The following is a 19,050-nucleotide window of genomic DNA, read 5'->3' as shown; positions in this document are numbered from 1 at the left end:
CGTCCTGACAGCCTACTTTCTCTTTTAGACTTACTCCTTCCTCTCCTCCCTGCAACTGCCCCATAGGAGGCCATCATTATCTCTTATTCTTGACTACTGGTAGCATCTTTAACAGCCTCCAGTGAAACCTAAAATATTTAACCATGCCGCTTTGCTGTTTAAACTCTCTGCTCTGTGCCTGGAAAGGCTAAACTCTTGGGCCTGGCTTATAAAGTCCTCCAAAATCTGTGCTTAGCCTCTTGGAGCAGATTCTTCTATCCACACTGCCCCAATGGCCACCTCTAGTCCAGATGCACAAAATGCCTTGAGTTCCCTGAATGGACTGGACTACATTCACACCTTTGTCTAGTTTACACGTGCTATTTTTCCTGCCAGGACATCTTCTCCAGTCCTGACTCCCATCCCCCATCCATTTCTTCTCTTCCACCTCCACCTGACTCACTGCTATTGCTTATCCTTTAATGATCCAGTCAGCTGCCAGCAGCAAGCCTTCACTGAATTCCCAGGCAGGGTAAGCATCCTGTTTGATCATACCTTCTCACAGTGTATCACAGATGTTATACCATATTTCATTACCTGATATCTGTCTACTTCCCTTGATATAAGTTCCATGGTGACAAAGAACTATCTCTCATTTCAATTCCCAGTGGCTAGCACAGTGCCAGACCCAAGAGCAGGTGTTCAATAAATGTTTGCTCAGTGGACAAAGAGGTAAAATGGACTCAAATCTGGAACCACCAGGGCCCTGTCATGGTTTTAATACCAAATTATTTTATTCTGGACAAATTATGTAATGTATCTGGATCTTGTTTTCCTAACTGCTATAAAAAAGCTTATTTACTTGTAGACTCTCCATCATCCTCCCTCCAAACACTAGTTTAAGTACAGGGTTTGCTTCAAAAACAAAAATGGGAAAGGTTATACAATGAAGCAGCTCAAGCTTCTGGAGAAGTCTGAGCCCTCTCAGAACTGCCTGCACTCAGCAGCCCTAAAACCTAGGGCTGAGTAAAAATCAGAGGTGAAGAGAGAAGCTGCTTTTCCCATCTCATCAACAGTTTTGGTCGAACATTTCTCCTGGGCCTCACCAGGCCCTATGCTGGGTCCTGGTTCCCCTGGTGCCCTGCAACCACCTGGGGAATGTTTTGGGGACATTTTTCCAGAGCAAAGCACAAATATTTCTTCCTCAAATGGAAGACAGGGCAGGGAATAAAACTATAAAATAAAGGAGGTCAGCAAATACAGGCAGGAGGAGGACTAACAGAAATGTTAAAAACTCACTAGATTGAAAGGCACATTGCAGAGCAACTGTGATCTCTCAGAGATCCCACACCATGCTGGGGGCACAGAGCTCACTGACACCACTGCAGCAGCCACACAGCCCTATGGGTGCCTCAGGGAAATAAAAATCCTTTCCACGGTGAACATTAAAAGCAAAGTGTACTGCAACAATCCGGAACAGAAAGGAAGGCATTCAAAAAGTGAAAAGCTGTAAGCATTTTATTTTCATGGGGTGAAGGGCTGGGAAATGTATCTAAAAGGTAGCACATATTTACAAGCTATTAGAAATCCAGCCTCATTAACAGTACCTGAAAAGTTGGGACACTGCTCTTGGGTGCCCTTTCACATCATCCAACCTACGGAAATCAAAGACAAATGCTCACATATCACCAGGCTCACCCATGCAAGTGAAGACCAAAAGACACATCTTATGAAGTCAGACCAGTAAACATACTAAGTTGACAAATAATAAAAGGGAAAAACTTTGCAAATGGATATCTTATGAAAGAAATCCTAGAACCAGCAAAAAAAACCACCTCAGTCATTTTGTTTCAGCTTGAATCTCATTTATAGCAAATTGCTTTTTAATCAGAAAAAGGTCTTGCATCCACTTAGGGTAAAAAAAATGTCATAATGGTACCATGATCCCATTAAGGAAAACTAAATTCCAAAAAATGAGAGCATTTCTGAGAAGAACAAGAAAAAGAAACAGAAAAGCCATAGCTTCCTAAAACCCGTGCTGTGGAGATTCACTCACTTCTGTTGCCTATTCATTTGCCAAGTTATCCTCCAACTTATTCCTTCCTCTTACAATTTCTTAAGAATCAAATATAAATCTGCTTGAAGTTAATCTGAACTGATATCTTAGAGCCGTATCTTAGAGTTTCAAGGAAAAAAATGGTAACTAAAAGAGACTAGTAATCTTGAAGAACCTTCCATGGACTTAAGGAACATGCCCAGTGAAGAGCACAGACCACGAACAGCTCCATCCTAACTCCATTCCCCTGGGGGCTGATTTAACCTCGCTCACCTCAAGAACCAACCCAAATGTGGGTTCTGATGCATACTGACACGTTAACTCAGTTAGTCCTCATACCCAAACTAAGCACCCAACATGGCCCATGGCACCTGTTTAGTAAATGGTCCATCTCTTCAATTTTCTAGTGGTCGTTGGTTGTTATGACTAAGCACCAGGCTTGCTATCCCATCTTCTCATTACAGAAGATGATCACCTCGACTTCAAGCTATATGAACCTTTATTTCTCAAGTCAGGAAACCAGTACCCAGCATAGTACCAGGGCATAGCATGTGCCCAGACCCGATGTGACATAAGTTACAATCCTCCCTGATAACACAATTTAATCTTCTGACATTTATCATACTGGCAAAATATCCCCCCTGCTATGCATGTCTCTCACTTAAAAGGCAAAGAGAAGTAGCCATTTCCCATTATATTCATTTGCAGACTTGGCACCCTATAAAGAATACAATAAAGAATCTTGATGATATTTATGGATTTTTGCACCTACACTGATGGTGTTCTTTTTTGTTTTTTCTTTTTAACCTAATCTGGACTATCAGCAGGTTTCAAATGTTATGATCACGAGTCAAGTCCCATCCATTGATTCTGATGAGCAATTTCAGACTTCAAAATCAAGATGCTTTATAACTGTACAAGTGTGGATAATAATTGCTTATTCAATTCTCAAAAACAGAAGGTAAGGCTAAGGTGTTAGGATACACCAAAGTATGGCATATAGCAGTTTTGTGCAGACCCTAGACTCAATCCAAAAGTCTCAGCACACCTGTGAGGATTCGCTACAAGACAGGAAACCCAGTCACAGGAAATGAGTGGAACTCCAAACTGAAACTGGGACACAGTCCTAGAAACCACTAACCATGTGGCAGTTTAAGGTGAAGTCCCAGAGACTGAGACTGCAGCAGTTGTTTCCAATAAGCTGCTAAAACTCAGCTACTCCCACAGTGATAACTAAACAACACAAAATAGTAACAAGCCAAAAACGAGGTAGCTGTGGTACTTGCAGAATGATACTCATAAGAGAGTATTAAATATTCTACCCGCGAATGGAGGTACATATAAATTTAAACATTTAAAATGGATCTACCTATAGGCACAGGATGGTGAGGAATGTGGCTGTCTCTGACTTTTTAAGGCACGTAGTTTGTCTCCCTGGGTTATATTACTTTTCATTTCCACATCTTCATCCTCTTCTAAATTATTCTGGAAAAAATACATGTTCCATAAAAAGGTCATTATGAATAACTTCGCTTTATATTGATTTCTTAATAGATTATAGACTATGTATATAGATATATTTTATATAGACTAAAGAATGCTTGACTTTTCACCCATTAAATATACTGGTCAAATTCTAAATCAAAGAAACATGGGTATGCACGTGGTAGCATTTAAAAGGAGCTGTTTGGTACAATGGACTACAACCGAAGACTCATGCAGACAAAATCATGCTTTGGAATATAGCTTAGACACAGACTGGCTCAAGAGATACAGTACAAATATGTTTCCAGATACTACCAGGATCCATCCCTGCAAATTCCATAACTTACTTACAAAAACAAAAGATAAAACAACTTAAGGTATCTATACACTCACTTATTAACATAATTTAACACTATAAAAGCACTCAAGGCCTTTCCTGAGGAGTTAAAGCTTAATAGATTGAGAAAATGTGTTTCCTACTGAAATAAGTCTTACAGATGGAATATATAAGTACCACACTAGGTCGTCACGTGCCGATCATATTTAATTCTCACAAGCTGGGGTTGGGGGTGGGGGGTGAACATACTGTTATCACTGTTATCCTTGAAAATGGAAAAAAGGGGATGCTCATGAAGTTACGAATATTGCCCAAGCTCCTGCAAATTCTTCATGATAACAAACACAGTCACAAATGAAGAATGCACAGAACCTACGTGAGGGCCTCCCTTGTGCTCTTGGGCTCCAGCCCTTCTCCCCACACATTCCCTAGAAACTTGCTGGAAAGAGACAAAGCCCCATGGCTGCCAGCTTGCCCCCTGAGGAAAGGAGCCTGCTCCCAGCCCCCTGCCCTCTGGAGGGTCTGAGCATCAGTGCTCTTTCATTTGGGTGCCAGCCTGCTCCATATAAAGGCAGGAAAATGAGAGCAAACTACAATACATAAAGAAGGACCATTTTCAAAGGCATACTTATTTTCAGATGATAGTCTAGCTAAAGAACAAATAACAGCACCAAGTAGGAAGATGTACTTTATTCCATCAGTTGTTCTCTCCTATATAGGCAAGATGAAAAACCAAAATAAAATGTGTCCATAGATTTCAGCTGGATGATGACTGACCGACCAACACATTCATAAAATGGTGACAGTAAGCCATTGGGGAGGCTGTGGTATGTGCCATTGAGAAAAGATCTATTGGATAAAATATAGCACACTAGGAAGTAAAGATGGAAGAGTTATAATAGAAAAATGACAAAAAGGAAAGTTTGAAATAGGAACGAGTAAAAATAGAAGAAAATAGAAGTTTGGATGAAAATGGCATTTTTAGATTTAAATGATTTGGCTAGGAGAGGTGGCTGGGTCATCTGTAAAGCTCTTTTCAGCTCTCAGATGTTGAACCTATGAGATGCAAAAGTTAAGAAAAGACAAAGTTGTTACTTCTTAATTAGATGCTTCAGAACAATAAAAAGGTTGGATTCATCAAAGCCCCAAATGTGTCTTCCTGCCCTGCTTGCTGCCACTGGTTCAGACCTCGGAGGCCCAGACCAATCCCCCATCACCACCTCCCGGCCGCACACAGGCTCAGCACGCCCTAGCGAGCTCCCCAAACCCTGAGCCTGCACACCGGCACTGCCTATCCAGTAGCCACTGGTGGATCCTAATGGCATTCAGATTGGAGCTGGAATGCCTTAGTGGTCCTAAGAGCGGAAAGAAGGTGCTTTGAAGATATTTAGATGAGGCATTACAGATTTCATTTTTACTGCAGAGATTTTTTTTCTAGGAACACCCTACTCATGAACCTTTGATGTTCAGAGAGCAGAGGGTTTTATAAATTTCTCAGTGATGTAATTAAAACACTACATTCTTATTTACCTGATTGTCAGTTTACCTGAACTCAGCTGAACATTAGCAACACCTGCATCTAAGTAATAACTCTACGTCAAGATCATCCTCTGATCAGTGTGCTAATATTGGACTATTGTCCTAGGGTAGGGAAAGAAAAGGTAGAAGCAGCACAATTCCACGAGAAATTTGGTAGGACAGGCTGGCTCACAAAGTGTTCAAAGTCACTGTGCACAGTGTACTAAAGTGGCACTGAGGACCTCCTGCAGAAGCAGCAGGGCTCAGTGAGAGGCCACAGGGTGGCACGGCTGAGTGCCGGCTCTGGAGCCAGAGCGCCTGGTTCACATGACAGCTCCACTGTGCACACTATGATCTTGGGCAAATGGTTATTAACTGTAATTGGTTATTAACATTCTCTTCCTCAGTTATGCCATCTATAAAATGGGCCTAGTAATAGCACCTATTTCATTCAGCTGTTGTAAAGATTAAAAGAGCTCATCCATGTGAAGTGCTTAGAACAGTGCCTGGCACATAGTAGGTGCAATTTAGGACGTGGTTGTTACACTCGAAGCTCCTCATTTAACTCCTTTCATATCTGCATCTTAATTAAGTGCTTTCAGTTCCATCTTAACGCTATTCTTTATAACCTCAATACTTAATGGGCCCTCAGGCCTCTGGATGATAAAATGAACATTTATTGCTGATACTATTTTCTACTTGAGCATATGCTGCCCTGGGACAGCTTGGATTATTACGAACTTCATGTCATTATTCTTGTTTGCTTTCTATGAAACTGTATGCCCTCCTCATTAATTTCAGCAATATTTACAAAGGTCCCATGGGCTAGAAAGGGACTCACGATGAGGGCAGATGGCAGCCTCCATCTTCATAGAGGGGGAAGGAGAGGTAAGGACCAGGAGGAAAAGTACAGTGCAAAGCAGGAACCTGCAGCAGGAGGCCTAAGGCCGACCCCAGGATGGGCTGTGTATATCTCACACTGCCTAGGACAGCCTGAAGACCAGGTTCAATCAAGGTAAAGCCTGTATTTAAGATTTCATGTAACTCTAAATGGGTGAAGAAAATTCATCAAAGCCACATTACTATGGCCTGAATCATTCTGGCTGATACTTTGGGTTGCTTTCCTTTCATGTACCTCCTAAGCACTGAAAAACTACATATTCAAACTCCCCAAATCAGGTAATTACAGAGCTTCCTAATAACCAATCACAGGAAATTTCTGTAGGCTGTGAAATCAAAAGATACTTTAGTATCTCTGCTTTCTATCTGACTTTGCTTTTTTAAAAAAGGCAATTTCTAGAAGAAAACTGCCTTTCTGTATTTTCCTTATGTACAAACTAAATGAATCCAGAGTTTCCATGGGCTTCTATCCTGAATGTTGGCATGAAACTTGAAACACATTAAAATCCTTGCAATACTCTCAACTTATTTTCCCACTTGGAATTTACAAGAACGATAAAGATATCACTAATTCTATTCATTGAATTCTGAGTAAACTAACATCCCAAACTCATGTCATGTTCTGGAGCCAGCACCAGATAAGCAGGGCAAGAAAAAGGTTTTGCACAAGGCAACACCCAGAATAAGTGGTACAAAACCCATATATGTGTCTCTGTCTAAAATCATAACCACACCATCACTCTCTGGTATTTCGGAATTCTTTCATTTCTGTCCTCTGTCCTCTAATTTCAAAAAAAATGGCACTTCTAAATAGCCAGAGCTACAGTCATTAATTTGGGGGGTGCAGGGAATAGAGAAGAGAAGGTAAACAGCCCAACATCTGAATATATGCTTATATTTAAAACTGACATTTTAAATTTCAATTAATATTGCATTCTTCACCCTTCTAGGCATAAATACTCATTATTCTCAAGTTCAACAAATTGGGATCCAAATAAGTATGAGAATGAAACATTCTAATTGCCAGATGTACATTTAATGCAGATTATGATATAGAAAGCATGACATTCCTACAAGCTGAGTATGTTTGTCAGATCAATGGATAATTGTATGGGTATCTTTTCAGAGGTCATAACTCAAAGCCTTATTTACTTGAATTCAACCTGGGAAAGAAATGCTGACCAGAACAAGAGAAGTGTGCTTGCTGAGCTATATTATCACACTAAAATGTCAGCTCGGATCCTTTCTGTTTACTTTGAATGGGCCAGACTGTAACACAGAGACAAGAAAAAGTCAACAAAGGCTCTGAACATCAACATGACCTTGGCTAAGATTTACATTTTGTCCGGTCAGATAACTCCTACAAGTAAACTGGCCACTTCATCAGTGGCTGTCCTGGAAAAGATATACCATAGGGCTGTAAATTAGTTCTCTGAGCAGTCCCATCCTTTGTCCTTGCAGAAAACCTACCCTCCCTACCTCCAAGTTCTCTGCTTATCTTTCTTGGTGAAAGCAACCTGTTAGGGATGCCAGCTACTAACTTAGAGCTGTGACCCACTCTTTCCATTTGAGTTCCCGGAGGGCTAAGCCTGAACTACAGTATTTTCTTCAAAGCCTTTGTCGGGGTCTAATGGGTCACTGCCTAACAGAATGTAAATCTACACTTGCTACTTGAACACTTTTTTTTTTGCTCCTTTAGGGACATAAAAACATAAACTAGTTGTTTAGCTTCCCCTTAGGCATACTGTGGTAATGAACTAAACTACAAGTCAGACTCAAGGTGCTCCTACTACTGAACAACTCTGTGATCTTAGGCAAATAACAAATCTTGTAGGACGCTGGTTTCTGATCTGCACAAGACAGGATATACAACAAATGATTTAAAGGTTGCCTTTAGCTCCAAAACTGATTTTCCTCTTCGTAAGTCAGATCCATTTTTATTCAGAAGTGGCAGAGTGTCATAGAAAAAACACAGATTTGGATTCAGCTAGACATGGATTAGAAACACTGAGGTTAGAACTTCTCTGATATTTAATTTCCTTACTATAAAATAGAGATAAAATTGACTAACTCACCAGGTAGTTACAAAGATTAAATTAGACAATGTATGTCAACTGTTTAAAATGGTTTGTTGATAATAGGGCCTTCATCTAAAAACCAAAAAAAGTTGCCCCTAATTATGTTTTTGACCCTGCACTTACATTAGAATCACTATGCATTTGAAGCTTTCAAAGTACCACTTGTGGTATATACTATTTCTTTAACTGCCACATTAAAATATTTCTTCTTGATACCTATTTCCATTTTCAAATAGAAAGTTTTCTTTTCTATTTCCTTTTTGTAAATATTTTCCAAACAAGGGAAGCCTCTTTTATAACTGTATTCCTTGAATTACAGCTTGTTTCTTTTTAAGGATAATTGCTTCTTTTGCTCTGATTCTTGCTTTGTAGGTGAATGACTCTATACCTATAAACTGGGTATCTGCAGCATCTCAGAGAAGAGATACTGCTATTTCATATGTGTTCAACTAAGAAACAAAGAAATGCAGAATGTTATTCTTAAGGAGACATGAAAATCTTCCAGGGAAAAACTCACCTCTCCAAATCTTTCCAGATTTTGTATTTTAGGTAAGTTTCCACCAATAGACATATCATCCAAGCTAGAAAGAATTTTGTTGATACTTCCTTCACTGGATGGTCTGTTTTTTAGCTTGGATCGGAAAATGTCTCCTTGGACCCACAAGGATGCCTGTTTTCTGTAAAAAAGGGAGAAAACAAATATAATCTGTAAAACAACTACTGTTATCTCCTGGGAAATATGGTGTCTTACAGATTCAAGATTAGAAGATAAACATTTCAAATCAGAGTAGAAAGATTCTGGATTCTTAGAATAAGAAAAGGTCACTTTCTGAAAGTCAAAATTAGTAACATGAAGGTTCTATACTAAAAACAAATACCCATCTTCCAATATATGTCTATATAGTCACACATGGGTGGAATATTAAGGTGCTCAGATGCTTAGAATAAATCCACAGCAATAAAGACTGTGAGCCTGCCTTTTAAATATGAATTTGAAATCTGTAAGATATTTCTCAAATCATAATTTGATATGTCTTTAAAACAGCTGAAATGAATTGGACTCAAACATGTAGGGGAAGGAACTTCAGTTACAGATATTACCTTAAAAGTACAAAGCATCTAATTGTGTGTGGCACCATGACAGGCCCTGAACAGATAACTTTAAAAACCCACTCATGTAATTTAATAGCAAGGCTTATGGCCTCAATTAGATCATCCTGCGAGAAAAAGAAAATATGCTTAAAGCTCATCTATAAGTTTTCTCTTATTTAATAAGGCACAATTACAATTGTTTTCAAGGTTATAAGAAAGGAACTTGAAACATGTAAACAAAATGACAATCTGTGGCTCTTATTTTTATTGACATTGTCACCTTCATTCATTTCTTTTAAGGTTAAATTAAAAAAAATAGTTTGTGCTCTATTCTATGCTACACTGTACAGAACAGAATTAAACTAAAAATGTTACTGTTCATCATAAGGAACACCAATATCCAAATAATATAATAGCCTTATCAAGGAGATGTAATCAAAAGGAACAGATTTATTTTTAAAGGCAACAGAAAGACTGAGTGATACTTTCTCTCAAAAGTTCTAGATATCATACAAAATTCAAGTTAAAACACAAGAAGAAAAACAATAAAAATCCTGTTTTGTTTGTATGGTCTTTTTGGGCCCTCAGGAAACCATCTTTCTTTTTAAACAAAGTTTACTCTCAAATCAAAGCTTTATTGCTTATGGGTAAATACTGTTGAAAAAAGATGAACCTTTAAATTACAGCAAAATTGTATACGTGCAATGCTTCTAACCAAGCAAATCCACGTCTTACACAGACACAACTTGTGTACAAAGTATAAAAATGCTTCTTACAGCATTATTTATAATAGTAAAATATTGGAAACATCCTCCTGGGCAACCAGTTAATTAAATTACAGTAGATCCGTTCTGCTAAATGTTATATAGCCTATAAAAAGCCTGGGATGAACCTACATGTGACGACAATGAGAAGTGACATGAAATAAAGCATTAGTGAATGAAAACGAGTGACAGAGTGAAGAAAGTGTGACACCATTTTTGCAAAAAAAGAAAAAGAAATAAAAAAGGAAAAATGTTATAATTTAACAAAAAGATCATCTTTCTAGGAGAACATATATATATATACCAAAATATTAACTAGTCACCCCCAAGAATGAAAGGAAACTCACTTTCTACTGTATGTCTACACTGTGTGGCTTAAAAACAATATGCCTTGTTTGCTTTTATAAAAAACAGGAAATAAGTAAATAAAAGCAGAATACTAGAGGCAGTATGGAAAGGAACCTTTAAAGTTGGTATCATAAAAGATACTGGAGGGCACCTCACCACACTGTTTTATAACAGTATTTGTAGAGCACCTTTGGAAAGTAGTATAAGTGCCAAAATGTTAATAGCATGAAGGTACAAGTGGATGGTTGAGGGGATTTCTTTCTTTAAACATAATATCCTAATGTTTAAGATGGTTTTTTTCTTTTACTTTTTGCTCATTTATCAGTATTTTCCAAATCAAATGAAAGGGAAAAAGAAATACCTTTAAATCCAAATTTCTAGACAACCACTATAGAGGCTCCAGATATAAAATACGTTTTCCCCGTATAAGACTAACCAAATCATTTCTAACTTAGTTCTAAAATTGAAACTAATTCAACTTATTTTAAGAAACTTCCAGCATGTTTCTAAACAGATTAAATTTTAAAGCAAAGCCTTGCTGAATTTTTAAATATATGTATAAAATAAAAAATTCCAGAAATCTACACACATTAATTCATTAGGGAGTGGGCAGTATCTGCCTCCTATCATGTCAGGAGGTACTTTTTGGAAGCAAACCACTGAGGAGCATTTTCTGAGCTTAGGATATACAAACAGATGAGGCTGGCATAATCACTGAGTCACATTTTATTTTTCTATACCAGCTATAAAGAGATGTATTCAAAACTCTTTAACTTTTCTTCCTTTGTGGAAATCTTCATAAAACCGTGGAAGACTCCCTGATACCTAGCATCTTCAAAAATTCTTGCTTCCATTTTTCTTTCCTCCAGATTTTTTCCACTTAATACTACATTTAGTGTAACTTTAGCTGATGCTTGAATCTTGTATCCTTCTGATAGTAGTGAACAAACATATAGTCTTGATCCCGTATGAGCAATTTAAAACACAACTGTTAGATTCGTACAGGAGGGCCTTGAACCTCTGGTCAAAACTCCCTGTTATAAACAACTAAGATTTCACAAGGAGAGAAGACTTAGCTCTGTCACAGATAGGGGAACATTCAGATAAATGAAACACACAGAAAGGATAAGGATATACAAATAAAAGACAGAATTCCTGTGCCTCAAGAAGTTCCCAGTTTAGTATAAGAAAACTAACCCACTGAAATCTAATATTAAAGCCCTATGACCAAGGTTTGCTTAGGATCCTAGGAGAAGGGCTCTTAAATCAGTCTGAAAGAATCAAAGAGAAAGTTCCTTAAGAATTCGGAAGCATCAAAAAGACAAGCAGGACTTAGCCAGTAAAGGGTATTCCCAAAGGGAAGAAACAACATAGGCTTGAAGAAACAGTGATATCAAAGAACACAGTATGTTTTAAAAACTGGGATGGCTGAAGAAAAAGTGATATTAAGAATACAACCTATTTGGGAAACTTGGGCTGTTAGATTTGACGGAAGCAGAGGATACGAAAGGAGAAGCAGGCAGGAACCAGCTCACGAGGGGCCCTGCATATCAAGGAATTTAAATCTGATCTCAAAGTTGCAGGGAAGATCCTGTGAGGGTCTTTAGGAATAAAAAAAAACACAAAATGGAAACAGAGGCCAAGAAGTTAGAGAACCTAAGAGGTTAAATTTTAAAAAATCCCAATTCCAAAATGTTATAAAATGAAAACTGACACCGCTGCCAACCTAGAGACGTAAATTACAAAATGACACCTTTCACTTGCTCGGTTTAAAAGATTCAATCTGTCCCATCACTGAGAAGACTTGATCTGAACTTGAATATTAAAGATGAATAAGGTGTCAAAGCTGATACGTGTGTTGCTTAGCGATGCTGTACGCAAGTGCTACTTATGAAAAAGCAGCACTTCATGCAAATTCCTTTTTTATTGACAGTGGAAACCACATTAGCTTTTATTGTGGTGTCTATCCTTAAAAGTGTCATCTAAAACAGCAGAAGTAAAACATTTTTAAGCATTCAGCATTTATAAATCAAATCCTATGAAGGGAACACACCAGCTCAAAGCAAAACCTCTAATAAAGTGATGCATTTTCTAAGAAGACATGACATTACTGACCCTCTGCCAAAAAAACAAGTGCCTTGAAATGACAGGAAGAGATTGGTCTTGATTTGAATGGAGCCTTGTTGCGAGGTACCCAGTGGGAGGAACACTGTTTTTGGTCAAAGCCTAGCTCTGGATTAGTCAGGTTTGGGCTGTCCAGGCCTGAGATATAAGAGAATAACACTCATTAACTTGGCTTCCTTGACAGTCAAGTTATAGTTAATTCTGATTTTGAGCTTCCATGAGTCTTTCTTAAAATCTTCTTTTAAAATTCCTCTAAAGAAAGTCAAGTCAGTTACATCATTACAGATGTTTCTGGTTTTGAATTCGGAACACAATGGCAGTCACTGTGCAGCTTCTTCGGTTTGTAGCCGACCTCTTCTCCCTCACTTCAAGTTCAACTTCATCCTTTCTCTATATCATCCTAACTCTTCATCTTCATCCTGGGCATTCTGGACATCCTCTTCATTCTTCCATTTCTGGACACATATTTTTCCAGTACCCTGACCCAAGTGTCCATCCAAAGGCACCATTTGGTTATTCCTTACAGAAATGCAACCCACTTTCTAGCTTGATGTAGGCATCAACCTAACTGTGACTTGAGCGCCAATCTGCCCTGCATACCTCCTACTTCCCAACCCTACAGCTATTATGCAAACAGAAGGAGTTCTGAGTGTAAAGAACTGGGCTAATTAAATAGTCTAACTTGATATCCAAGGAAGACAGACTAGAAAGCTGTACCCAGGATTCAGGAGGTGGGAAGGAGACAGGTATTTATGGAGTGCTATTCATACTTTGGTGGAAGCATAAGATAAATGGAAGGTTTAATAGAAAGATGTCCAGAAAGAGAACTTAAGATGGTGCAGGGGAAGGTTCTTGATTCAGAAACACACAAGAAAATGCAACTAGAAGAGAAAAAAATGATTTAGGGAATGCCTGCAAAGATTCAACTAGCTAGTTCTAGTTTAGGCATAGAACCTCACAATCATTGGTACCAGGCTGAAATACACACTCTACAACTAAACCTAAGGGATTATTGTTTACTTTTTTTTTTTTCACTCTAACCTTTTTCACACAGGAAACAAAAAAAAGACCACTCAGTCTTCTATCTTCAGTAACTGGCATGGGTATTTCAAAATAAATTTCTGATGCCACCATTGCCAGAAATTCTCAAATATACCTTATCTTTAATACTTGGCCCACATTAGGATTTCCTTTGGGCTTAGCCAAAATATATTTAATGCCAACTGTCAATAAACAGATCAATGATGCAACAATAAATATTGAAAACAAATTAGAAGTTTCTCTACGAGTGTTACTGCAAAAAAGTGAGTGTGAAACAACAGTGCAAATTCAAACCCAGGTGATGTACTTGTTATTCTAATAAATAAACCACAATATCATCTATTGTTATTGTAAATTCTTTTGTTTACAGTATTTCAGGTTTTAGTTTCTGTATTTTAGGAAATACAAATCCTTAAATCTTAAAAATAGATTATTAAAACAATTTTAACCCATATTCCTTGACCTACCGCATATATCTAAAAAAATGAATTATAAAAGGAAAAAGTGGTAATTGATTATAATGAAAAACTCAAACCATTATTGTTAGACATTTTCAAGCATTTCTTCCCATTTTCTTGAACATGCTTTCTTCAGCTTATTTTTGGTAGTTTCATGGTTGAACTAGTAGTTTCTGGTGTTCCTCAATTCTATTGTGAAACTTACCAAATGCTATAAGCGCAAAATTGAATATGGCAAAAACTGTTATCTGCAGAGTAAGAATGACTCACAGACCCTTGTTACACAATATGCTTTTGGTGGACCAGTAGCACTGCATTAACTGGGAGCTTGTCAGAAATGCAGAATCTCAGGTCTCACCCTAGACCTGCTGAACCAAACTGTATTTAACAAGATCCCCAAGTGATTTTTATGCACTTTAATAGTTGAGAAGCACTGCAGACAACTGAAGGCTTACAACTAAATTAGAATGTTGAAAAATATCCAGCTGACTGGAAGTTGATGAAAATATCTATGGTAATAAAGCAGAATTGGGGAATTTTTGATTTATGGATTTAGGAATAAAAAAAGTTTAATGACAAAATTGTTACTTCCTTAAAGATAACCTTATTCAAAATTTAAGCTCTCCTTTACAAAAACAAATCCCTACAGGGTCCATAGTTAGCCTCTCTGAGTTCTCTCTGTGTCAGGAGGAAATTTAAAAGTAAAAACGATTTCCATGCTCAAGGATTAAAAGAATTAACATTGTTAAAATGTTAATACTACCCAAAGCAATCTACAGATTCAGTGCAATCCCCATCAAGATTTCAATGGCATTTTTCACAGAAATTGAACAAACAATCTTAAAAATTTGTGTGGAACACTCAAAAGACCCAAAATAGCCAAAGCAATCCTAAGAAAAAAGAACAGAGCTGGAGGCATCACACTTCCTGATTTCAAACTATACTACAAAGCTACAGGTAAAACAGTATAATATTAGCATAAAAACAGACACAGAGATCAGTAGAACAGAATAGGGCTCAGAAATAAACCCACACATATATGGTCAATTAACTAATGGCCAATAAGAGAGTCAAGAATATACAATGGGGAAAGGACAGTACCTTCAATAAATAATGTTGGAAAACTGGACATCTATATGCAAAAGAATTAAACTGGACCACTTTCTTATACCACACACAAAAATAAACTCAAAATGGATTAAGACTTAAAACATAAGACGTTAAACCATAAAACTCCTAAAAGAAAACACAAGCAGTAAACTCTTGAACATTGACATTAGTAATTGTTTTCTGGCTGTGTCTCCCCAGGCAAGGGAAACAAAGCAAAAATAAACAAATGGGACATGAAACTAAAAATCTTCTGCTCATCAGAGGAAACTATCAACAAATGAAAAAGGCTATCTGCTGAACAGGAGAGAGGGTATTTTCAAATGATATATATAATAAGGAGTCAGCATTCAAAATATATAAAGAACTCACACAACTGAACACTAAAAAAACAAATAATCCAATTAAAAACAGGCAGAGGACCTGAATAGACATTTTTTCAAAGAAGACATACAGATGGCCAACACGTACATGAAAAGATGCTCAGCATTACTAATCATCAGAGAAATGCAAGTCAGAACCATAATGAAATACATAACCTCACACCAGTCAGAATGGCTAATATCAAAAAGAAGACACAGTAAGTGTTAGCAAGGATGTAGAGAAACGGGAACTCTTGTTCACTGTTGGTGAGAATGGGGACTGGTTCAGCCACTATGGAAAAAATAAAAAACAGAATTACTGTATGATCCAGCAATTCCACTTCTGGCTATTTATCTGAAGAAAACAAAATACTAGGTCAGGAAGATAATATGCAACCCCATGCACACTGCAGCATTATTTACAATAGCTAGGACACGTTAGCAACCTAAGTGTCAATCGATGGATGAATGGATAAAGAAAATGTGATACACACACACACACACACACACACACACACACAGAGGGATATTACTCAGACATAGAAAAGGGAAGGAAATCTTGCCTTGTGACAACATGGATGGACCTCAAGGGTATTATGCTAAGTGAAATAAGTCAGACAGGAAGACAAACACTCTATGATTTCACATCTATATGGAATCTAAAGAAAAAAAGAAAAAGAACTCATATATACAGAGAACATACTGGTAGCTGCCCCAGGTAGGGGGTAGGGAGTAGGAAAAATGGGTAAAAGGAAGTCAAAAACTACAAACTTTCAGTTACAAATAAGCCAGTCCTGGGGATGTAACATACAGCATAGCAACTTTAGTTAATAGTACTGCATTGTATATTTGAGTTGCTAACAGAGTAGATAGATCCTTAGAAGTTCTCATCACAAGAAAAAAAAATTTAACTGTGTGGTTATAGAAATGAACTAGACTTATTGTGGTAATCACCGTGCAATATATACAAATATCAAATCATTATGTTGTACATCTGCAACTAACATAATGTCATTTGTCAATTATATCTCAATAAAAATTCTTACTTAAAAATAAAAACAACATCATCATATCAAGCCCCACAGTAAAGGATCTCTGTGCTGAAGTTCCCAGTACAAGTCCCTCAAGTGTCCCCTTCTAATGAATGAAAGCTTTAATGCATCATGATTCAGAGGTCAGCATACTGCCACACAGTGAATTTTAAATAAATAGAATCAAACAAATCATAAAAGCAGCCTGTTCACATCTTTATATTTCTACAGGCTGTCTCAGAGAAGGATGAGTTTCGACTTGGCTCAACAGTGAAAGAGCTATGTTTGTGCATCATTTTAAAAACTTTGAGGATATTTGATAGAAAACATATTTTGGGTTCATAATGGTACTTTTAGCTTTCTGTTAAAGCTTTCTGCTATTCTTAATCAGCTTTAACTTGAAGAAAAACACTTGATAGTTGTTTCAGAAATAGCTTTATTTATATCCTAGAAAAAAGTTAAATATAAAATTTCAGACCATAACAAAGGAGAGGCCTTGATCTATAATACAGAAATTCATCAACCCACAAGGATGCTAATAAACATCTCTCTTACTGTTGGTGACAGAAGAGGAAGATTTCTTCAAGACACAGAAATCAAACACCTGGACTTATTTTAGTGTTCAAGGACTAACAGGATGTGACAAACCAGCTTTCCTAAAGTCAAAGACTTAGAATTAACATTACCTAAAAGGCTCTGATTGGATTTTTTTCACTTCTGAAAAGAACAGAATCCCTCTAACTTGTTCAGTCATTTTTGAGAGATGAAAGCCTGTCAGAAAACTTTTCTCCCTCTTATTCCTTTCCTAATGAATGTGTTACTTATTCATGGTTTTGCGTCATCATTGGTGTGACTCTCTCTATCTCTCACATCATTAGTCAGGCTTCAAAGCCTGAGATTTATTTCCCTGAAATGGCCCTGGTACCCATCTCTAACTCTTCAGCCTAACATATAGGCCATTCAGTAAGTCCCCATTGCCTTCAGATTACAATGGTCTCCTTTTTGGGCCCTCTGACTCCAATCACCCTCCATCTGATCATCTTATACTTGCTGCAGCCCAATTTTCCTTAAATAACATGTGGATCACAGGACTCCTACTTCAAATACTTCAAAGTAGCAATATGATGAATAAGAGAAGTTCAGAGTGCCCATGTTCACACTAGGATCTGTGTATGCTCCTGTATGTATTAAACGACTACAGAAATGTACACTAGCTACAGATACATTAGTTTCCTATCTGTACAAAGCTGTTGTAATAAATTACCACACACTTAATGGCATGGAAGAACACATATTTATTTTTGTATAGTTCTGGAAGTCAGAAGTCCAACATCAGTTTCACTGAGTTAAAGTCAAGGTACTGGCAGGGCTGGTCCTTTCTGGAAGCTCCAAAAGGAGCATCTGTTTCCTTGCCTTTTTCAGCCACCAGGGGCTGCCAGTAGTCCTTGGTGTCTGGTGCCTTCCTCCAGTTTCAAAGCACATCAATCTAATCTGTCTCCTTCATCCTATCACCTTCTCTAATGGACTCCCCCTATGTCCCTGTGATGACACTGAGACCACCAGAAAAATTCAGAATAATCTCTCCACTTCCTGAACTTGATCACACCTACAGAGTCCTGATTTATCAAATACAATTTCTTCTAGGGATGCAAGGCTCATTCAGTATTTTTTTGAAAAATCAATGTACTCAGCCATATTGACAGGCTAAAGAAGAAAATCGCATGATCATATTAATCAATGCAGAAAAAGCATTTGACAAAACTGAATGCTCATTCATTATATGAATTCTCAGAAAAGTAGAGGATTAAAGATGGAGGCGTCAGAGGTGAGACAGAGGCTTCCTCTTAAAACCGCATATAATATGAAAATATAATTAATACAACTAATCCTAAAGAGCACCAGGAAAGAGGATGGAGCCAGACTGCATACACCTGGAGAAAAGAGCAGACCTCACGGAACAGGATAAGGTGCCAAAGCTGTGGCCCAGCAGGACCCGAGCCCATCCTCCACCCCAGCTCACCAGCAGGAGGAAGAGAAATGGAGCAGGGAGGGAGTGTAGGCCTGGGACTGCTGAATACCTAACTCAGGAGATCTGCTCTGGGAGCACAAGCCTACATTTCTTGGTGCTTTCATGATATGCTCATGATTAGGGGATTGGAAAGCTATGACAGGCAGAATTCCTGCAGAGACTGAGATTCCAGCCACCTGTGGAAAGCAGGGATCCATATCCAGCTGCTCTGGGACAAAAGAAAGGCGGGCAGTCTGAGAGACTTCCTAACAAGGAAGAACTTAGCAAGAGGGCTGCTAAAGGGGCAGGGATTGCACAGAGCTTACTGCTCAGGAGAAAGGACAGGTAGACAAAAGTGTCCA

At 37.9% G+C, this 19,050-nt stretch overlaps 1 protein-coding gene across 7 annotated transcripts in view; it reads right to left on the bottom strand.

Moving 5' to 3' along the window:
- The window catches only part of CDC14A (cell division cycle 14A), a 190,772-nt gene that overhangs the window by 28,841 nt on the left and 142,881 nt on the right, over positions 1 to 19,050 (bottom strand). For all 7 annotated transcript variants that reach the window (XM_073234363.1, XM_073234362.1, XM_037018699.2 and 4 more), the window contains 3 exons: positions 8,871 to 9,030; positions 3,405 to 3,520; positions 1,587 to 1,634 (listed from right to left, as the gene is read on the bottom strand). In XM_073234363.1, the coding sequence (XP_073090464.1) occupies positions 1,587 to 1,634; positions 3,405 to 3,520; positions 8,871 to 9,030 (324 nt within the window). The remainder of the gene's footprint in view (positions 1 to 1,586; positions 1,635 to 3,404; positions 3,521 to 8,870; positions 9,031 to 19,050) is intronic.

The sequence above is a fragment of the Manis javanica genome, chromosome 4, assembly GCF_040802235.1.
Source record: "Manis javanica isolate MJ-LG chromosome 4, MJ_LKY, whole genome shotgun sequence".
In the NCBI taxonomy this organism is placed as follows: domain Eukaryota; kingdom Metazoa; phylum Chordata; class Mammalia; order Pholidota; family Manidae; genus Manis; species Manis javanica.
The sequence above is the reverse complement of the archived record's forward strand: the minus strand, read 5'-3'. Positions and strand labels throughout refer to the sequence as shown.